At 38.1% G+C, this 23,998-nt stretch overlaps 1 protein-coding gene across 8 annotated transcripts in view; it reads right to left on the reverse strand.

Annotated features, from left to right (window-relative positions):
• PIAS2 (protein inhibitor of activated STAT 2) overlaps positions 1 to 23,998 on the reverse strand; it is a 94,113-nt gene that overhangs the window by 25,938 nt on the left and 44,177 nt on the right. For all 8 annotated transcript variants that reach the window (XM_052660217.1, XM_052660211.1, XM_052660210.1 and 5 more), the window contains 6 exons: positions 21,326 to 21,376; positions 21,115 to 21,205; positions 15,756 to 15,890; positions 13,081 to 13,186; positions 11,604 to 11,677; positions 4,411 to 4,571 (listed from right to left, as the gene is read on the reverse strand). In XM_052660217.1, coding sequence (XP_052516177.1) covers positions 4,411 to 4,571; positions 11,604 to 11,677; positions 13,081 to 13,186; positions 15,756 to 15,890; positions 21,115 to 21,205; positions 21,326 to 21,376 — 618 coding nt within the window. The remainder of the gene's footprint in view (positions 1 to 4,410; positions 4,572 to 11,603; positions 11,678 to 13,080; positions 13,187 to 15,755; positions 15,891 to 21,114; positions 21,206 to 21,325; positions 21,377 to 23,998) is intronic.

Below are 23,998 nucleotides of genomic sequence, written 5' to 3' on the forward strand. Positions count from 1 at the left end.
AAGGAGACAACAAAGGACGAAATGGTTGGATGGCATCACCGACTCAATGGACATGAGTTTGGGTGGACTCTGGGAGCTGGTACTAGACAGGGAGGCCTGGCATGCCACGGTTCATGGGGTCGCAAAGAGCTGGATGCAACTGAACTGAACTGAACTGAATAATCAATAGATATATATCATGTTCATAGATTAAAAGACTCAATATTGAGAAGTCACCCTTAATTGATCTACAGATTCAACATTATACAAGTTAAAAAAAACAGGTTTTCCTAATTGACAAGCTTACTCTAAAATGTGCAATGAAATGCAAAAGATCTATAATTGCCAAGATAATTTTAAGAAAGAAATTAGAAGTCTCATATTACTCTGATTTTAAGACAGTGTTAATACTGACATAAACATACACAAATCAACAGAATAAAGTTCAAAGATGAACCCACACACATGGCAAACTCATTCTTGAAAAAATAATGCAAAGGCAATGCAGTGAGTAAAAGCCAATCTCTTCAACAAGCGTGGCAGAGCGACTGCATGAGCATATGCCAAAAACAAATATGAAGCTAAATCCCTCATTTTTATCTCACACCATATACAAAAATTAACTTGAAACAGACAAGACATCTAAGTGTAAAATGCAATGAAAAGACTTCTAAAGAAAGCAAGGAGAAAATCTTTGTGACCCTGGGTTGGGGGAAAATATCTTAGTATGATATCAAAGGCATAGGACATAAAAGAAAACCCTGATAAACTGGCCTTAATCCAAGAACTATTGCTCTGCTATTGGGAATATAAAATAGTACATCACACTGGAAAACAGTAGTAATGTTTCTTAAGGCCCACTTGACTGTACACTCCAAGATGTCCAGCTCTAGGTGAGCGACTGCACCGTCATGGTTACCTGGGTCATTAGGACCTTTTTTATATAGTTCTTCTGTATATTCCTGCCACCTCCTCTTAATCTCTTCTGCCTGTTAGGTGCTTACCCTTTCTGTCCTTTCTCGTGCCCATCCTTGCATGAAATGTTCTCTTGATTTCTCCAATTTTCTTGAAGAGATCTCTAGTCTTTCCCATTCTGTTGTTTTCCTCTATTTTTTTCCACTGTTCATTTAAGAAGGCCTTCTGATCTCTCCTTGCTATTGTCTGGAACTCTGCGGTCAGCTGGGTCTATCTTTCCCCTTCTCCCTTGCCTTTAACTTCTCTTCTTTCCTTAGGTTATTTGTAAAGCCTCCTTGGACAACCACTTTGCCTTCTTTATTTTTCTTGAGGCAGTGACCAAAACCATCCCCCTGTACAGTGTCAGGAACTCCCATCCATAGTTCTTCAGGCTGTCTGTCTACCAGACCTAATCTCTCAAATCTACTTGTCACATCCACTGTATAATCATAAGGGATTTGATTTAGGTCATACCTGAATGGCCTAGTGGTTTTCCCTACTTCAATTTAAGCCTGAATTTTTCAATAAAGAGCTCATAATCTGAGCCAGTCCACTTCAGGTCTTGTTTTTGCTGACTGTATCGAGCTTCTTCATCTTTGGCTGCAAAGATCGATCAGTATGATTTTGGTAATGACCATCTGGAGATGTCCATGTTTAGAGTCATCTCTTGGGTTGTTGGAAAAGGGTGTCTGCCATGACCAGTGTGTTCTCTTAACACAACTTTGTTGGCCTTTGTCCTGCTTCATTTGGGGCTTCCCTGGTGGCTCAAGTGGTAAAGAACCTGCCCACAATGCAGGAGACCTGGGTTTGATCCCTGGGTCAGGTAGATCCCCTGAGAAGGGAATGGCTACCCACTCCAGAACTTCCACAGACATACTTCATTTTGTACTCCAAGGCCAAAGCTGCCTGCTAGTTCGGATATCGCTTGACTTTCTATTTCTGCATTCCAATTCCTTACAATGAAAAGCATATCTTTTTTTACTATTAGTTCTAGAAAGTTTACAGGTCTTCATAGAACTGGCCAATGTCAGTTTCTTTGGTGTTAGTATTTAGCGCACAGACTTGGATTACTGTGATGATGAAGGGTCTGCCTTGGAAACGAACTGAGATCATTCAGTCCTTTTTGAGACTGTACCCCAAATACTGCATTTCAGATTCTTTTGTTGACTATGAGGGCTCCTCCACTTCTTCTACTGATTCGTGACCACAGTAATAGATATAATAGTCATCTGAAAATTCAGATTCCTAAAATGTCAACGTTCAGTCTTCTCCTGGCCCATATACATCTTCTCCTGGACCATATACAATTTACCTTGATTCATGGAACAAACATTCCAGGTTCCTATGCAATACTGTTCTTTATAGCATCGGACTTTGCTTTTACCACCAGACACATCCGCAGCTGAGTGTCATTTCTGCTTTGGCCCAGCTGCTTCATTCTCACTAGAGCTATTAGTAACTGCCCTCCACTGTTCCCCAGTAGCATACTGGACATCTTCAGACCTGCAGGGGGCTCATCTCCCAGCATCCTATCTTTTAGCCTTTTCATACTGTCCATGGGGTTCTCCAGGAAAGAATAATGGAGTGGGTTGCCATTTTCTTCTCCAGCCACCTTGCTTCCCAGGTGGCTCAGTGCTAAAGAATAAACCTGCAAATGCAGGAGCCACAGGTTTGATCCCTGGGTAAGCAAGATCTCATGAGAAGGAAATGGCAACTCATTCCAGTACTTTTCCCTAGAAATCCATGAACAGAGGAGCCTGGTGAGCTACAGTCCATGGAGTCCCAAAAGAATTGAGAAAACTTCAGGTGTGACAGATATATCTGTTTTCATATTTTAATGATATTTCAGGTATATATTTGGTCAAAATGTATCAAATTGTACACTTTAAATAGGAATAGTTCTTCTACCACAATAAAACTGATAAAAATGAATGAGGAAAAACACTACCTTCCTTAGAAGATGTAAAATTTTAAGTATGTATTTTTCCCAATTATATGAAAAACAAAATTCCAATCAAAATCAAAACAAGATTTGTGTAATTTAAGAATACTTTCATTCAGGTGAATACAGCCAACTGCAATGATGGTCAAGAAAATTCTGATTCATATGGCCTAAGAGATATTAATGCATAACAAAAATCCAATAATTAAAAGTTTTACAGTGATCAATACTTTGATCAACAGCACAAATAACAGCACAGAAATGACACTTGTGTATAAAAATATTTCAAATGACGGAGGCAGTGTCCTAAGCCTATGAAGAGATGACATTCATTAAGTGTTGGTGAGATCTCTGACCAACAGTCAGGTAGGCTGTAGTAATGCGATCACATACTCCCTACCATCAGTTTCTTCCCCATCCCTAGTTCTCTTCACATAGTTTCATTCTTTACCTTCACAGCACTTAACAGTTACTACACAATTCTTTATTGTCTCCATTTCAGACCTGACACATGGCTAGTATTTAATATGTATGATGTTGAAAGAATTCATGAAGGAATGCATAACAGAATAAAGAACTGCATGAATGAAAAGAGGGAAAAATGAAATCTTGAAATTTCTGACAAAAAAACTAGTGTTTGCTCAAATAAAATCTCTGGAACTCTCTAAAACACATTAATAATAAGCAGTATACCCACAAGACAATGTCAAGTATTCAGGAAGCACACCCTAAAATATGAATGGGCAAAAGGGCATGAAATACATAACTTATCTCAATGGTTCAAAAACTTTCTGAGAATAGTGATCATCATCTTTTTCTCTATATACACAGACATACACACACAAAAATACATATAAATTAGGAGGGAATGTGATAAAACAAAATGGCAGAAGGTTAACAACTGACACATTATGCTACTGTTAACAATTTCTTGTTAAGTTTGAAATTATTTCAAAGCAAGTTAAAAAGTAAAAGTTTACAGACAGAAAAAGTCCCATCACTCTTTACTGTCTCATTCCTCTCTACAATAATACTCTTTTCAAACTTAAAAAAAACATGCTGCAGAATTATCTTTAAAGATCTACGTTATTTTTCACTCTATATTGAATGAAATGATAATGTATATATATGCATTACTAACAATTAGGTTGTATTATTTTCCTTAATTTCAACATACACAATATGAGCAATACTGCTAAGAGTTTGGGTTCCACTGTCAGAAAAACCTAGAAGTGAATTCCCATTTTAAACTTACCAGCTGCATAACACAACTCTATTTACCCTACCACTTAATTAGTATGTTTTTGCAGAGACTTCATTGCTCTTCTAGTTCTAGATAAGCAAAATGACACCACTAAGTGAATTTTACCCTCTTTCCTATAGGTAATGAAATATGATCATGGAAAGCAAAAAGAAAAGGAAACTACTCACCCTCTTGCCCCCAACACCGTAATAATGTAAAGATAGAAGGGCCATTAACTACAGTTTAAAAATAAGATTGAGTATAATTAAGTATTATGTTGGGATATACTTACCCATCTAAAATTAGACTTTCATAGGCAGCTTTTTTGTCACACACAGGACAAATCCAGGTGGGTTTCTTCTCATTCATTTGCAGATAAAGGGCAGCATCAAAACACTGTAGGTGTGTACAAGTCACCGCACGGCATGGGATTGTCAGCCTCATTTTCCCTAACTAGACGACAGGGAAGACAACATGGAAAGTCATTTCAGAAAAGAGAACAAAGCCTCAAAAGTCATAAAAATCTGAAGAAGTCATACAAGCCTAACAAAATGAAAAAGAAATTCAAGCCAGAATTTATTTCCATCAGGACTCCAATATACTTTATTTGTATTCACTGCTTGAGCTATAATTTTTAAAAGACCATTTCACTTTCTGAAAGAAAGCAAAACTTGTAGAATCACAGGTAGAAAAAGATACATATAAAATGAAAAATTTAAAGCTTTATCCTTCAATTAAAAATAAATATTTTAAAACATGAAAACATGTTTCTTTTTCATCTCTTCCCCTATTTAAAGGGAACCACTGCTATTCATCTCTTGCATGTCCTTTCACAGATGGTCTATGCATAATCAAGCGTGTCTTTTAAAAAATATTTTCACAGAAATGGTGGCATGCAATTCACACAATTCTGTACTTATATTTAAACTTTTTCTAATCCTTTATCACTACAGATGATACTGCAATAGATAGCTACAGGATAAATTCCGAGAAGGAAAACTTTTGAGTCCAAGTATATCTGTGATTTTTGTCCCAATAACAAACTAACTTTCACAGAAATTACCTACTGATTTACACATACACATGTGTTAATGTGCTTGGCTCCCTTCAACCTTATCAATATAGCAATTCTTGAATCCTTTAACCTCTGCCACTCTGACAGGTGAAAAACACCCCATTATAGTTTTGTAATATACTTCTAAGTGAAGCTGAGCTTTTTATAGCTTCTAAGGGTCATGTGTGTTTCCAAGAACTATTTATTCAAAACCTTGATTTTCTACTTGGTTATTAATCTCTGGTTACCTATATTAACCCGCCTCATATATGTGATATGAACTGCAAATGTACTTTTCACTTAAGAAAGAAAACTTTTTACTTTCGTATAATCACATACGTTGAAGTGTCAGTATACTGATAAAACCTAGTTCTCTATTCAATTCTTATTCCAACTGGTAGAGGAATACAAACAATCAAGACACACATAACATCCAGATTAGATCAGACCAGGTTTTTCTGTAAAGCCTTTCAAACCTCCCTGTATACCCTTTAAAAAAAAAAAAAAACACTCTATTTAATCAGTTCTCTTATTCTGATAGAAAATCTGTTTCTCGACTATACGCTAAGCCGTACAAGGAAAAGGTCTATGTTACTGTTCACTACTGTGATCTAAGTGTTACAACATAGTACCAAGGATGCAATGTATGCTCACTATTTGTCAACCAGATGGTAGAAGGAATGGAAAGAGACTGGATAAATGGCAAAGACAAAGAAAAGGAAAAAGAAAGGACTTCTTCATATGCACTATAAAGTCTAGAAGAAATCACATAAAATTGTAACACCGTTAATCCTCCCTGAGGGGGAGGATCTTTAGGATATTCTCCTTTTTTCCTTCTGGTTCACCTGTAATTTCTTTCCTCTAAAATGAACACTGGGTTATTTAATAATATAAAAAGAAAATAATTTAGCCAATTCATCACTATAGCAGTCGTATATGCAAAGTAGCACAATGAATTAACCTCTACCTTAATCTTAGTGACACTGCCTTTTAACCTACACAGGTGATCTATATTATTATCCTCATTTTATACATGAGGAAATAGGCGCAAAGAAAGTAAGTTAACTTGACTAACATTACAAAGTCAGAGTTAATATCTGAACCCTGATGATCTAGCTCAAGAGTCTATACTGTCTTTTAGTGTCTAACTAGGATTCTAAAACAGATTTTAGAAGTTAGAGGGATTCCTGCAAGTGGGTAGCACAATTTAACTATTGGTCTGCCCAGTAAGTTCATTCAGGTTTTTCTGTATAATGTTAGGGAATATTCAAGATGGAAAAAGGTGAGAAAAGAATGTGAGGCAATTTTCTATGATACATGCTTTCATTATTTCCCCTTTCCTTTAATAACAGGTAACCTTTTACGTAATGCAGAATCTTAGAGCATGTTACAGACTTTTACAAGTATTTCATGTCATTCTCATAATTGTATGACTTCCAAAAGACTAGTACCTCCTATTTCTACTTTTGAAATGACAATGTTGAGGTTACAAGATACTAAAAACAATACACTCAGTATGACACAGCTGGCAGAGCTATAACACAAATTCAAATGTTCTTCACTTTTATGAAGACATCCCTAGTTTTATATCATGCTGCTGCTGCTGCTAAGCCGCTTCAGTCGTGTCCGACTCTGTGCGACCCCATAGACAGCAGCCCACCAGGCTCCCCCGTCCCTGGGATTCTCCAGTCAAGAACACTGGAGTGGGGTGCCATTTCCTTCTCCAATGCAGGAAAGTGAAAAGTCAAAGTGAAGTCGCTCAGTCGTGTCCGACTCTCAGCGACCCCATGGACTGTCACCCACCAGGCTCCTCCATCCATGGGATATCCAGGCAACAGTACTGGAGTGGGGTGCCATTGCCTTCTCCAATGCATGAAAGTGAAAAGTGCAAGTGAAGTCGCTCAGTCGTGTCTGACTCTCAGCGACTCCATGGACTGCAGCCCACCAGGCTCCTCCGTCCATGGGATTTTCCAGGCAAGAGTGCTGGAGTGGGGTGCCATTGCCTTCTAGTTTTATATCATACATGGTGGTAGTTTTTAGTTTTAATTATCTACGTTTTCCTATTTTGCTAAGAGGTTTTGTTCTGTGAGGAAAGGATGCTGATCTACTCAGCACCTAATGGGGTAACTGGAGGATTTTTTTTTTCAATTATTGCTATAGATTTCAATAGATTTCAATATTTCAATAGATTTTCTAATAACAACTTACACTTGCATTCCTAAGAGGCATCCCTTCATTCTATCATTTTTTAACAAGAGTACTGGTGTTAGTTCTAGGAGGTCTTCTAGGTCTTCACAGAACTGATCAACTTCAGCTTGTTCAGCACCGGTGTTTGGGCCACAGACTTGGACTACTGTGATACTGAATGGTGTGCCTTGGAAATGAACCAAGATTGTTCTGTTGTTTTTAAGGCTGCACCCAAGAACTGCATTTCAGACTCTTTTGTTGACTACGAGGGCTACTCCATTTCTTCTGAAGGACTCATGCTAACAGTAGTAGATATTACGGTCATCTGAATTAAAATCACCCATTCCCATTCATTTTAGTTCACTGATTCCTAAGATGCCGGTATTTACTCTTGCCATCTCCTGGTTGACCACATCCAATTTACCTTGATTCATGGACCTAACATTCCAGGTTTCTGTACAAAACTGTTCCTTATAGCACTGGATTTTACATTCGTCACCAGACACACCCGCAACTGAGTGCTGTTTCTGCTCTGGCTCAGCAGTTTCCTTCTTTCTGGTGCTATTAATAGCTGTCCTCTGCTCTTCCGCAGAAGCATACTGGAGACCTTCTGACCTTGGTGGGGGAGGGGGCTCATCTTTCAGTGTCGTATCTTTTTGCCCTTTTATACAGTTCATGGGTTCTCACTGCTACTATACTGGGGTGGTTTGTCATTCCCTCCTCCAGTGAATCGCGTTTTGTCACAACTCTCTACTATGACCCAACCATCCTGGATGGCCCTACACAGCATGGCTCATAGCTTCAGTGAGTTACAGAAGACCCTTCGCCCCAACAAGGCAGTGATCCAAAAAAAGATGTCCTATTCATCATAGAGGACTGAAGTGAAAAAGTAGGAAGTCAAGAGATACCTGGAGTAATATGCAAGTTTGGCCTTAGAATATAAAATAAAGCAGGGCAAAGGCTAACAGAATTCTGCCAAGCAAACACACTGGTCATAGCAAACACCGTTTTCAACAACACAGAGACTCTACACATGGCCATCACCAGATAGTCAATATCGAAATCAGACTGATTATATTCTTTGCAGCTGAAGATGGAGAAGCTCTATAAAGTCAGCAAAAACAAGACCTGGATCTGACTGTGGCTCTGATCATGAGTTCCTTACTGCAAAATTCAAGTTTAAATTGAAGAAAGTAGGGAAAGCCACTAGGCCATTCAGATATGACCCAAATAATAATTAATTATGATCAGACAGCAGACGTGACGAATAGATTCAAAGGATTAGATCTGGTAGACAGAGTGCCTGAAGAAGTATGGACAGAGGTTCATAACTCTGTACAGGTGGTGGTGACCAAAACCATCCCCAAGAAAAAGAAATCCAAGAAGGCAAAGTAGTTATACAAGGAGGCTTTTCAAATAGCTGAGGAAAGAAGAGAAGCCAAAGGCAAGGGAGAAAGGGAACGATGTACACCAAACTGAACACAGAGTTCCAGAGAACAGCGAGGAGAGATAAGACTTTCTTCAATGAACAATGCAAAGAAGTAGAGGAAAACAACAGAATGGAAAGGACTAGAGATCTCTTCGAGAAAACTGGAGAGATCAAGAGAACACTTCATGCAAGGATGGGCACGATAAAGGACAGAAAGGGTAAGGACCTAACAGAGGCAGAAAAGATTAAGAGGAGGTGGCAAGAATACACAGAAGAACTATACAAAAAAGGTCTTAGTGACAGGAATACCCACAATGGTGTGGTCACTCACCTAGAGCCAGATATCCTGCAGTGTGAAGTCAAGTGGGCCTTAGGAAGCATTACTATGAACCAAGCTAATGGAGGTGAGGGAATTCCAGCTGAGCTATTTAAAATGCTAAAAGATTATGCTGTTAAAGTGCTGCACTAAACATGTCAGCATATTTGAAAAACTCGGCAGTGGCCACAGGACTGGAAAAGGTCAGTTTTCATCCCAATCTCAATTCTGTGTAAAATTCAGATACTGTGTTCAAAAAGTTAATTATACACACTCAATCAGATCCCTCTTCAACAACTAGTGCTGAAAATATACCTCCCTTAGGTCCCAAGGACAGAGATTATGGACTGCACTCTTACTATACACATTCATGTCTGCTCTAAATCACTTTACAAAACAAAACATTTCACATATCATGAAAACAGAACATTTCTCCCACCTCCTTAAGCTATCATTTTCTCTAATTTTTGCCTAATAAACCCAGGGTTTTTTAGGCTTATCCTCTCAACTGCCTATAATTCTTTTTTTCTCTCCAGTTCCCATCACCATCCTAGTTCCTGTCTTATTTTCATTCTGCTGTAGTGTCTCTGCCTCTAAAACTACTTTCATAATCTAAGTTCCATCATCTATCTGCTAAGTTTGCTCAAAACACCTATGCTTGATTTTCTAATAACATATACCACATCCTACAGTTATCAACCCAATGTATGTTAACACTAGGACAGTCTGAAGAGTACCATTCACTGTTTTCTTACAAAATGTTCTGAAAAAAATCAGGTAGAATGAATACTGAGGAAAAGCTCAAAAGAGTCTCAAAACAGATCTGTTTTCACTTGTAAGCAGACAAAGAAAACATTTAATGAACTTTAAACAGGATCTTGTTATTTCTTCAAATAACAGAACTGTTAATTTTCTTAAAACTGTCGATCTTCTTAAAACTGATACACCTGAAAAGAATCTATTCTTATATAGGAGAAATCCCAACCACTTCAATATGCCACTTTCATTGTTTTGAATGTCCAAGAATCCAACAGTTTGGTTATTGTTTTAGTTGCTGTCATATAGAATAGCATAGTGTTTGAAGGAAAAGAGGAAAAACACACACAAACAAAAATGGTTCAAAAAAAACTTACAGAATACAGCGCTGTGTACCTGTACAACTTCTTAGTTGTAAAGAGAAGTGCTTTCTTCCTGACAACAGTTTGACACAGTAAAACATAAATGTAACACAAGTTCCATTCCCAAACAGTGGCTGTGCTTAAAATATAGCCAGCAATGAGTATCTGCCAAATAAACTAGGGTTAAACCACTAAGAAATTTCTAATATCCAAACTGTTTCTGACTAACAAAATGGAAATTTCATGTGTTTCAATTTAGTATCAATTTTAACATGAGAAGGAGAAAAAGGTACTGTGAGGACACTCAAATGAACTGATGCCCAGTGACTAGAGAAGACCCTGGGTCTAAACACATGCCCTCGAGGGCCTCTGCCACCACCTCAGGACATTAAAGTCCTCCTGCTGACCTCCTCTGCTCATAACCACAGGTTCCCAATTTGGAAGCAATCCCAATTTCATGTAATTCTATCCCTTTTCAATAAAGGTAAGTTCAAGCAAATGATAATACATAAAGCTTTAGAAAGATACCTGCAAATACTGTATTCCAGAATAACAGACAGGTAGCTATATAATCAGGATATTTATATTTCTGGCCCCATGTGGCAATATGGTACCTTGTTAAGAAAACTGGAATATGGTCAGAGGACCAAACTCTTTATTCTTGTTCTACTATAACCTAAGTGTGCAATCTGGGTTGGCAACCTCTTTCAGCCTCAGGTTCCTCAGCAGCAAAATGGGAACAACTCCATACAGGCTTGCTAGTTAAGAAAGTCTAAGAAGCATGTAACAGGAGCTCAACAGATTATCCCTTTCTCTGACACAATTCTCTTTCCATTTAAAAAACTACACAATAGTAGCTGGTCACCAAACCCAACCCTCCCCACCCCAACCATATCATAAACTCCTAATCCCAGGACTTTTCTCATGAAGTTCCTCTCATCTAGAAAGGGTCCTTCCCAAAAGCAGTGATTTTAAAGACGCCTTCATCCACTATTCCTGTCTTCTCCCATCAATTAGCATTAGGTCCTAAAAATTTTGTTGCTATTTTTCAACACAGTTTATATGCTGATAAAAGGAGCCAACTCTCTATGTTCAGTATTAGCTGTGGATTATCTATAATTAGCAGTGACAGATTACTGTGAACCTAAAGCTCTCTTTCCTCTTTGATATAATATCCTTTTACGGCTCTTTTTGTTTAGTCACTGCCTGAGAATCCTTGCATTCTCTGCAATTATAATGCTTATCCATGAATATTCCTGAATGAGAAAATGAAAAAAGTTCAAAATTTTATACTGTATCATTCATTCCCATACTTACTTATAGGAAAATTAGTAACATAAAAAAAGCAAAATGCCTTAGAATGTTTCACTGCTTTACTTACAGGGCACATCAAGGACACGCGAAGGCTAGTGGTAGCGATCTCACTGTCAGGATCTGCAGTAAGTTTTTCTTTAACTTGAGGGGAAATCAACAATAAACACAATGTTTAAAAAATTGTGACTTATGTACAGGATTATAGAAATATATGCCATCTTATTTAAAATTTCCCGAACACTTCAAATAGATCCAGAAACTACAAAAACAAAATAAAATCTTAAGTATTAATGTATAGAAAACACAGCCACACTTCCAGTATTAGGTTAAAGAATTAGAAACTCTAAATGACATGTTTAATCAAACTTCTAAGATTTCTTTTTAAAATTAAAATTGTGGGTAAGGAGAAGTTTTTAAAACAGCTGTTTCAGGCTAAAGAACAGTACAATTAGGGAAGGCAGCTGAACTCTGAGCTTCAGTACTTTTTTAAAACACGTGCATGACTATTTTAATTAGGGAGTACATGTAATTTCCAATAATTGTTAAATCTAAATAATTTTACAAATAAAATATTCTTATACTTTATAAAAAAAGGTAAAATATTTTTATACTTTGACTACTGAAAACTACTATGGATGTAGGATTATCTCCAATCTTCTTCACCACGTAATACATACAAGTTACTGTTGACACAAACTAATAAATACACAAACTGCCTTCAGATGCCTAATTCTCAACACCATGATAGGGAGAACCAGACTGGAACTGGAAAGAGTGGAACCTTCGTCAGGTAAGAAGAATTGTGGAAGAATTTCCCTGGCTTCCAGTTCTAGATAGGAAGATCAACACTGTGCTGTGTGAGACGAGAAATGGCTTGAGTGTAAGAAAGAAAATACCATTTCAACAGCCCTACTTGGCTCCCTTTCCAACCCACAGATCCCTCTCCTTTCTGATTCATTCACTGATGTGGGAGGTAATGGGGGTAAAATATTCTCTTTCCCAGAAAAAAATGTCTTGTTCAGTTAACGTCAGTTACTGAATTATTTACAGCTTGGGTTACACATTTTTTCCTCTATTTATTATTATACAGCATGAAAGTATAAAAGTACAAAATAAAACATCTCAGAAGGCAAATATTATTTCTGATGGATATCAAAATTTCTTTTGCAAAAAGACCTTTTATGTTAGAAGTTTTTTAAGTGTATAGCACACTACACACTGGAGGACTTGAAGACCTGCATTCCTATTCCCAACGCAGGCATCAAAACTGCCAACAACCAGACATTTACCAAAATTAACTTCTTAAGAAAAAGGCAAAATATCAATATTAATTGAGATTTAAACTTCATCCTCTTGGGAGCAGTTTCTAAGAGAAGGGTTTTTCAATTTATATAGCTCAATTCTTAAGAGTATTTTTAACTCATAATTCATTTTTGGTTTTTATTAATTATTCCCAAATTGTTTCTGTATTGATGTATATGTGAAGCTTTTAAAATTTCCATTTAAAACCATATCATATGCTCAGTCTTACAAACAATACTTACTTAGTGCTCTGGAATGATCAGGGTTTCTAATACCTTTCATTTTTAATCTCTGTAATAACATGGCTGATGTGAGTTGTCGTACAAGATATACAGACATGGAGTAATTCTACAAAGAAAGATAATCTGTATTAAAGATGAGAGATAATAGTTATTTATATAAAACATTTGTCTAAGAAACTCTGGTTTCTAAAAATAACATGCAAAATAACTTATACAGCAAAGTCAGTGACTGGGAAGGGAACAAAATCAACTCAGTTACTTTAGGGAAGATGAATGCTTCACCCTATTAAAGGTATTTCTCAGTCACTTACCACTTTAAAACATCTATGTGAAAAATAAAATGCTCAGATCAATGGTTTTCCAACTGTGTTTCTAACTTAGCAAAACTGGTGCCTCAGGAGCCACCATGGTATAAATGAAAATACACCCTCCTATGAACACTTACAACTAGAATTTTCTGTTTTTTATGTAATAGGGAAAATACATTCAACGAAAAATGAGTTCCACTACAGAAACAAAGTTCAAACACCTGTGGTCTAAATTAATACTTCTAATCCAGAGTTCCACAGTTCTAATTTTGGCAGACACCTGCTACATAACCTTAGGCAAATCATTCACATGAATCCCACATCAGCTTTTTTTTTTTGAGAAAAAATTTGACAAATTAATTGCTATTTGCAAATGGACATTTTACTGGGAAGAGGCAGCTACTGTAGTATATAAGACACATGAAAAAATAATAAAAATAAAAAATACAATGTCAGAAAATAATAGCATCCAATTCCATACCCTCTTAGACTTGGAACAAAGGAACTTTCATGAGCTATCTATAAAGCAATGAAGAGATGATATATAATTTTACTTAAATACTTAAAACCCACCTCACCAATTCACTACACATATTCATTCAACTGATTCTACAATAAACAAAATACTTTTAATAGTTGCCAAACCAAATACTTTGAATATCATTTTTAACACCCTGCTACAGTCCTTTCAAATACCTGAATATCCAAAAGAGTATACAAATTTACTGATTACAATTGCAAGAAAAAAATATTGTTTCCATTAAGTGAAAGTTGCTCAGTCATGTCTGACTCTGTGACCCCCCAGACTGTAGGCTGCCAGGTTCCTCTGTCTATGGAAATCTCCAAGTCAAAATACTGGAGTGGGTAGCCCTTCCCTTCTACAGGGGATTTTCCCAAGCAAGGGATTGAACCCAGGTCTCCCACATTGCAGGCAGATTCTTTACCATCTGAGCCATCAGAGAAGCCCAAGAATACTGGAGTGGGTAGTCTATCCCTTCTCCAGAGGATCTTTCCAACCCAGGAATCAAGCCTAGGTCTGCTGAATTGAATGCAGATTCTTTACCAGCTGAGCTATCAGGGCAGCCATTATAAGGGGTTTAAAAAAAAAAAAAACTGCTAAGCATTCAATATCTGCAATCATTTACTCAAAAACAAAATCTTTAAGGTCATAATCATTTCAAAAAGATATACTGCTTAAATTTCTCTCAAAAAACTTCATTATCTCACTAAACTTAAAGCATTAGTACTTGCTCAGTTAACAACGTCTCTTATAGTTGTATATAACACCTATTCTCAAGATTTTACTTATTGTTTATAGTAAGGAGGCCCCAGAGAATTAAGCAATTTTGCCAAAATCAAACAATTTGCCAACTTGAGACTACGCCAAGATTTCCTGAATCCTTACCCAGTGCTACATGACTGTACATTTAAGTTCATGCAAATAAAAAATATTAGGGATAAACAAGTTGTAAAAATTCAGAAATGAGAGCTCAAGAGAACAAACATTAGAGGCCCTAGTAATCACAGTTGTACAGTCCAAAGATTAATACAAAAATATTCATTATGTCCAGCTCGGCAATTACCTTGGTGATAAAACTAAATTAATTCTGGCTACAAACATGACTCAACTTCTTCATAAGGAGAAATACTATCGTTTATTTCTATGAAACAGCAACATTAAAGCTGATGATCAGAAATTATTGAAATCTCTTCCATTTCTATTACTTCAGTTATATAAATAAACAGTTCTAAAATGGAAATCCCTGTTGTATTAACCAGTATTTCATAATTGACAAAAAGCTTTTTAAGACTTAAGAATCTGCAGAAAACCAAGTCCATCAATCCAAAAGTACGGAAATAAATACAAAACTAAGTAAATATTTTCTAGTAAATATAAATCTAAGTAAATATTATGAGATATTCACGTTATTTAAGTATCAGCTGTTCATATAAAGGCTGAAATAAATTATGTCTAATCACAACAGGAGTACATTTAACCATTTCCCCCAAAGCCTAATAAAGCTTTCTTTGTCCCTCTTCATAAATATGTAACAGTAGCCCCAATCCCCACTTTTTAAAAATATCACTTAAAACACACACAAAAACATAACTGTGATTAACCATTAACTTAAGAAATACCGTTAGGGTGCTTATCTTCTTTGGAAGATAACAGAGATGATACTGAAGAAACCTTAAAGTTTTAACCTTTAAGAATCTCATATCTCTACCCCAAATTGAAAATTATGACTTTTGGGGGTTATAAACACAAAAGTGAATGAGATGAACTAGTAGCCTAAGAAAAAGCAAAGCAAATCAGTACCACCTAGAGGAATCACGTTCATGTTCCCCAGAGAAAAGAATCTTTACCTTTCCAATTTCTGATGCCCAAGAAATGGAAATCTGGTTTGGCACAGCTGAGGATAACCTAACTAAAGATGTAATATTCAAAGGGCGTCCAGGGCGCTTCTGTTCAATTCCATTTTTAGGTGGTGGTGCATAGCCCTATAACCATAAAAAAGGAAAGCAATTTAAAATTCTGAGCAGAGGAGCAAACATATTCTCCAAGACAAGTACAGTATCTTGCCTAATTTCAGTCATACTAAATTCTTTTCTTTTATCCTGGAAATCACACAGTCCTCACCCTAAGGTGAGGAAACCCAGAAGAGGAAAATAACCTTTTAAAAATGTTATAAAATATTTTACAAATCCAGGAAAATGTAACAACAAAAATTCCATGTTCCATTAAAATCAAAGGTGCTGAGATCTTGGCATATTGGCTATGATTTTTTTTTCCTTTCTTTTAAACAATAAAGTTGAATCTCTTTATACTGATTCATTTTAGGAACTTGCATTCATTCAAATACCAGGGGTGACAAAGAGGGAAAACGCACTCTGAAAATTAAAAAAAAAAACAAAAAACAGTACAAACTGGGGAATTTCAAAGGAATTATTAAAATATTGTGAGGGATAAAAATGTTCTCTTGACCTGCATACAGTTTTCTCAGGAGAAAGTGGTCTGGTATTCCCATCTCTTTAAGAATTTTCCACGGTTTGTTGTGATCCACACAGACAAAGGTTTCTGTGTAGTCAACGAAGTAGACGTTTTCCTGGAATTCCCTTGCTTTCTCTATGATCCACCGAACACTGGGTTTGACTGCTAGTTCCTCTGCCTGCTATGGCTCATAGCTACACTGAGTTACACAACCCCTTTGCCACGACAAGGCTATGATCCATGAAGCGGACTCCACACATATACACCTTTATTTTTGCCCAAGCATTTTTTAAATGCAACTTCTAGACTTGTGACTTGACCCACACTTTTATATGCATCTTTAAAAGACCTCAGGAAATAAGAACAGTATCATAACCTTACAAAATTAACCATGATTTTTAAAATCTAATATCTAGTTTATACTGCAACTTCTCAACTGCCTTGAAGATGACTTTTATTCTATTACTGAAACTTTCAAACGTATACAAAACTAGAGAAAAAAGTCTAAGCAAACTATCACCCAATTCAATAGGTTACCTGTAAGTAGTCTTTGCCCATCTCAGAGTATTATATAAAGTATCCCAGACACATTATTTTATCCATACATAGTTTGACATATAAGATGTCCCTTTACAGTCTGAATCTGAATCCAAACTAGAGCCTCAGTGTGCTCAGCTGTCTCTGAAGTCTCCTTTATGCTCTATGAAAGAATACTTTCCATCCTCTCTCACCCCCTGCCCCAACACTCCCACTCTGTTTCGGACGCCGTTGTTTTGTGGGGGACCCCAGGGCTCTTATCTGAAGAATATTCTCATCTGGATTAGGCGGACTGCTTCCCCTCAGAGTTTCAAGATGTGATACTCCATGCTTTAAGCTAGTAATTAGTGGCACAGGCTTGACTAGATTCAGGTTCAAATTTTCAGAGACAAAACCTTCACAGAGAAGGCTACATGCTTCCTACTGTGCCGCGTCATGGGGCACAGAATGGCTGTCTGCCCCACTGTCAGTGGTCTCAAGGCTGATCAGTTCAGCTTGGGTCAGCCTGACCCCTCCCATCTAGCTCTGACCTAGTGGTTTCAGTATCCATTGGTCACGGTTACCTAGATCCATTATTTGATTCTTGGATTACAAAAAAAAAGGTTTTTAAAATCCATTCTTCCTTTTGCTTGTATTAAACCTTTCCATAAACAATTTGACCACATCAACATTTGGTTACTCCAAAATCAATGATTCTATCAATTTTTAGAGCAATGAGTTGATGCAACCTCCAATGGTTTATTTGTCTACTTAAATATTATATTTTAGACACCAATATTATCCCATCTTAGGCCAAGGGAATCTCGTCACACTGGAGCATGTGTGTGTGTTTTAACAAAAGAAAATACTGATTGTACTTTACGCCAGATTTACTGTGAGGTAGACCATCGGTGTAACTAATATATGCAGGGAAAAAATTATGTATCAGGAAAAAGAAATCCACAAACTCAGAAAGAGAATACATTAAGATAATGGCACTGGTACTGACACGTCTCCCACTGCAATGAGAGGAAACACTTGGGAGATTTCTGCCAGCTGCACTGTAACACACATCCTCTCTATTCTTTTGGAATCTCTATAAGAAATATTTCCCCACACACACCCCTAACTTCACAGCTCCACAGGTTTACATCCATTTCTCAAAATCTGTCTGAAAGGAAAAATAATGCAGCCTTTCAAAACTCTCCAGGCAAAGAGGGTCTTTTTTTCCCCCTCTCTCCTGCCCTTAAAAACACATAACTTTCTCATGAGGTGGTCAGTCTGTACAACGGCAGCATCTGGGTCAAAAATGGTGGTATGGGGGCATTCCTCAAGGCTTGTGTCTGTCCTCACTACACATGTCATTCTACAAGCCCTGCTGTGAGCTGCTTACTGTCATCCCTGTTCTCAAGAGGCTGGAAAACCAATGGATTAAAGTATCTTTTAAAAGCCATCATCTTGATCTGGGTAAAAACAGCATATAAACTGCTTTCATCACTATTAGACCCTTATTATCCAGGGATACCTTGCTATTACCAAGGGAACACCATTTTCTATTCAGTCCACTCTCTGTCCACGCAGCAGAGTATCCAACCACTGGATCCATGCTGACTGCATACTGCAATAAGGTCATACAGACTGAGACCTGTTCCAGGACACAAATTCAAATTTACTCAGAGCCCAAATGGGAAATCCCATGACTGTCAAAGCTTATTCCTCCAAGATCTGTTGTGCAATAAATCAGGGTCATGGGCAAGGACCACAAGTCAAACTTCTCTGTGGCTTGTTGATGCTTCTTACGACTGGAACAAAGTCCCTGAAGATCTCCATGGTGATAAAGAGCTCAATTCTTCTCCTAAGGTGGCAGTATACTCACATGATTCTCATAAACATGCGAGTCAACGCCCATATTACCTTATCCCAATCAATATCCCAATACTGGGAGATATTACAATATCCCAATCGTGGATCAAGGGGAGGTCTTAGCAGGTCTACATCAGTTCCACGTACATTTATATCAGCTGTCCCACAGGAATTCACAAGGCTAAAGATGAAGAACCTCTTTGGGAAAGACTGGCATCTGATCTTTGGGACGGCCTAACTAGGGTCAGGCAAGCTCCCCCTTGCCCCTACCACCACTCTATTGCCTCCTCTTTCTGAAATCTGTTTTGACATCCTTTGTCCTATGCTCCATTTCCTCATCTCTCTCACAAGTGCCCCTGGAGCCACTGCAGGACCCTGGCTCCAGAGATGAGTGTGGGACTCATCACAGAGTAGTCAGTGTGTTCACCAACAGCCCTAGTGTAAGTATCCAAGGGTGAGTTAGTGCTTCTGGAGAGAAACCAGCAGTGACTGAGCAACAATGTCCCAGAGAACGTGCTCAACTACCTGAGTTTTTCTCTCTCCCTAGTCCTGAAAGAGTGACAAATTCAGAGCTATCCACAGTGATGCTGCAGACCTTAAAGATGGAATATTCTACCACAGCCTGGCGCAGACTGGTCCACTTGGAAACTTTTGTGGAACATGTGTGTACACATCTGTAACCATCATATTTTCTGCAGCAACACCAGAGTTTAAGTACAGCCTCACATATTTCAGAGACACAACTCCCCAAAACTAGCACAATCATTTAATACTGGACAGATCTTCCAGGTGGGTCTATAGACACCAAGAAGTTTATCACAGTCAGATATTTCTTTAAGGAGAGTGAGAGAGTAAAACAGCAATAAAAGTTAAAGGTCAAAAGAAACCTTAGCCCATCCAACACAAAGATAATTGGATATGAAAAGCCACGGAAAATGTGCTATCATTCCGAAATCCTGGGTTTCCTCTGCCGCACATCTGGGACCCAGTGGCATCCTTTAGTTCCAAGTGAGGCTGCTTCTTCCCCTGGTTTAGATCTTTATATGATTCATCCAGATGAAAGACAGCTCCTGAGATCTCCTGTTGCTTACAGCCAGAAACCCAAGAGGCAAAATGTGTCCCCTAGGTTTTGAACACGCATAAGACCATGTACGCATTCCTTCCCAACTGTATCTACTCAGCCTCTGAAATTTCCCCTTTAATCCCCACATGATTTCAGCCTTATAGACATCTTTCAAAAAGAGTCAGGCAGCGGTACAGTACTGTTCAAGCCCTATAAAATACATGAAACAGGCTATTTCTCAGGTCTTTAAATCCACAGGCTATATATGACAGAAATGAGACTCCGGATAACCAGTAAGTCAGGTCTTCGAGTACGGGGGTTGGCCCTGGCCATGGGCCACTGTCACTCTGGGGTTCAACTACAACCACTTGGCCCTGGTAGAGCTGAGATTTCTAGACTTTGTTGTCTGGTTTGCTCAGCTGCTCACAGCTGTTGCTCATATACTTATTTCAGAGCCAAATCTTGCACTCAGCAGGAATGCTAAACAGCCACCTCATCTCCATGTCAAATGGTCTCGCTTTGCTGAATATGGGAGCTTAGCATCATGGTAGAATCACTGTTCTCACAGCACTTCTTCAGTTAAGATACATAACCACTCTGAAAAACAGGCCATGCTCCACCACTATTGAGATTACAGCTTTACTGCCACACAGCTATAGCAAATTAGCAGTTTAGTTCAAACCTCAGTGAAGCCAGATACATACTCCTGTTCAACAATTTTTATTTTAAGATTTGACATCTATCAGGTCAGAAACAGGCTATACAGACAGAGACAGAGAGAAACAGGCTATACAGAGAGAGAGAGAATGTGTGCGTGTCTCTCCCTCTCTCTCAACAGGCTGTCAATCAAACACCACTGCATCTCTCAAGGGTGTGCACCATCAAGGCTCAAGCTTGGAATCCTCAATCACCATGTCCAGTTGTTCTCAGCAGCCTCTAACTTTCACCATCTCATCCAAGGCCAAGGCCCAGCTCATTCAGACATCCACTACAACATGCTGCCCTAATGCCCTTCCCTACAGGTCCTGCCCTGCTACTATGCCTTTTAATATCATCTTAAGAATCTCTCACAGCTTCCTTACTTCCTGGAACAAGATGTTTCAAGCTCATCTTTTCCATCTCCCACAGACCTGGAATCTGCCACTTCCCCAAGAAGCCATGAATCTCTCTAATGGAAAACAGTATTTAATGCTGGGACTGTTCACTGGCACTAAGTAGTCACGATTTTTAAGCCTTGTTAGTAATTATAATAAACTCACAAGCAAAAGCCTGGTGAATAAAAAGCAACTTACAGGCAAAGGAAATAGCTTCCCATTCACTTTTATACAGAGACTATTGGGATAGTTATCTTCTTGAGGGCAACTTGTCTCTGCGAGGCAAAGTCTGCATTAAAGAAAAAAAAAACTTAAATATTGTACTCAAATTTACACTTTACAAATTCAGGACTATATGCATATAGTTAGCAAGCATAAAATTAAAGTAACAGAAAAACTGCAAACTCACCTCAGCTGAACTTGTACTGTATAATCTCTCCTACCACCTGGCAAAAAATCCCTGTTGAAGAGAGAAAAACAAATGGATTAGGAAAATACAACTAGAATTCACAGATTTATGCTCAACAGAAAAAAAGCATTATTGCTATTTTTATTTGTAGTGCTTAAAAAATGAACATTAGCCTAACCAATGGCAGAAGGTTTAATCAAAACACTGTAGTGATAGTCCTCATATGCTTAACATTTAGTCTTGTCTTTACAGCAATTTTAAAGTATTTTCAATTCATAGGAACTTTCACAATACATTTTTATTTCAACAGACAACAGATTTGGTTAACAGGAAAGGAGCACATTAGGTTGTAAGACTCTGATGAATTAATTTGCTCACAGTGGTTTTGAAACCTTTGCTGAGTATTCCAGTCACTTGCAAACATTTTTTAAACATAAAGGCCCACTTACCAGGTATCCTTCTTGGCTCTGAAGCACAGTCGGAGCATTAACAGTCTTTACAACTGCTCAGGGGATTCTAATATAAGATCTAGGATCAATAACTGGTGTCCAGAGTCTCAGAACCTCTATGCCACAGCAACTTCCTAACTATGCACCCAATTAAGGACACAGAATCTCTCAGGATTTCTAGATGAGAACCTAACAGAATCCCATATGAAATATCTCTGACAGTGAAACTCCTAAACTCTTGTCAGTCAAACTGGAGTCCACAATGAAGCAGCACAGTAGCTACTTGGGAGCTTCCTAGTTAGAAATGCAGAGCCCCAGGCCCCCCCTTAGGCCTACAGAATCAGAATCTGAATTCTAACAAGGTTCCCAAAGTGATATGTATTCGCTTTACAGTTTAAGAAATCTTGCCCTCAGCCACTGTCATAAATCTTGGACTGTGTCAAAGAGAAGATCATGAGAGCTGAGTCCTGTCTGGAGAGTACACACAGCCCTCAACCTTGCTCCCACAGGGCTAGCCTTCTAACTGCTTCCAATTCTCTACGTTCGCTGGAAGGCAATAAAGCACGGTAATCACCAGCTTGAGTTCTACAGTTCCAAACCAAAGGACCTTGGGCAAACGACTTAACCTTTCTGTGCTTACATCTGTTAAAGATGGAAAATGACTGCACCTACTTCATGAAGCTGTGGTGACAAACGTGTTAATACATGTGAAGTGCCTCGATATAAGTGCTCAACATGCGTGAGCAGCTGGTTGCTATTACTGTTAACTATGTTTCTCCTGCCAGTAGTAATCCACATTTCTCAAATGTCTATTCACAATATCCTAGACAACACTGACCTCTTGTGAGTAACTCATATCATTCTGCTCATCAAAATCAAAAAACACTGCAAAGTCTGGGTGCTGGAGCATCAAAGATAAATAAAACATGATATTTGCTTTCAAAAGTCTCATATGCTGTAGGTAGCAAATATATACAACTAAAATCATATGGTATTATAGTATACTATGTAAAATAAGTATTACAGAAAAGAGGGAAATTCTATTTTGTCTTGAAATGAACCAAGTGAAGTCGTTCAGTCGTGTCCGACTCTTTGCGACCCCATGGACTGTAGTCCACCAGGCTCCTCCATCCGTGGGATTCTCCAGGCAAGAATACTGGAGTGGGTTGCCATTTCCTTCTCCAGGGAATCTCCCCGACCCAGGGATCGAACCCAGGTCTCCCACATTGCAGACAGACGCTTCAACCTCTGAGCCACCAGGGAAGCCTGGTCTTGAAAGTTCAAGGCCATTTCCACAATTAGTCTGAACAAATTAGAAAAGCATTTGGACAGCAGTGGTTCTATCTACACTTAAGAGAGACATAGTTCCATCAGAAACAGTGGCTTCACTAGTGGGGTGATACTCAACAAAAGGAAAGCATGGCCAATGCTTGCTAGGTTGGGAACACAATGTTTAAAAGACTAACCTAGAAAGATAGATGGGAGAACACTCATAAAGGTTTGGATAGTTCACTGAGGATTGATGCTTCATTCTACTAAGGAAAATTAATATCAACTGGGAAATACAATGTATTATGTATCTTCATAAACATGACAAGTAATGACTAAGCATCTTCTGACATTTTCTGCCAGTAACTGCTCTAGGAACTTTCACATGTTGAACTCGTTCATTAGACATAAAGGTGTTTCCTAGACGCCACACGCTATATTAACAGGCCTTGAGAATATAAGTATGGCTAAGAGATGTTGGTTTCATTCAGAAGTTTGTAAATTCAAGCAGTCAAATAAATGTTTACTAGAAAATAAGTTCATGAGAGTGGTACAGTCAGAGACAAAGGATATATTTGGGGAAACGTGGAAAGGCATCACAGAAGAGGTCAGACTTGAACTGGCCCTTAAAACATGATTCAGGTTTGCCAAGCAGAAGAAGGAAGAAAAAAGAATGAAAAGAAATGAGGACAGTTTGAGAGACCTCTAGGACATCAAATGCACTAATAATTCACAGGGGCCCCTAGAAGGAGGAGAGAGAAAGGGCCTGGGAACATATTTGAAGACATAACAGCTGAACATTTTCCTAACATGGAAAAGGAAGCAAAAATAAACAAATGGGACCTCATCAAATGTAAAGACTTTTGCACAGCAAAGGAAACCATCTACAAAACAAAAAGACAATCCATGGAACCGTAGAAAAGATTTGCAGATACTGTATCTGATAAGGGATCAA

This window comes from Budorcas taxicolor, chromosome 22, assembly GCF_023091745.1.
Source record: "Budorcas taxicolor isolate Tak-1 chromosome 22, Takin1.1, whole genome shotgun sequence".
In the NCBI taxonomy this organism is placed as follows: Eukaryota; Metazoa; Chordata; class Mammalia; order Artiodactyla; family Bovidae; genus Budorcas; species Budorcas taxicolor.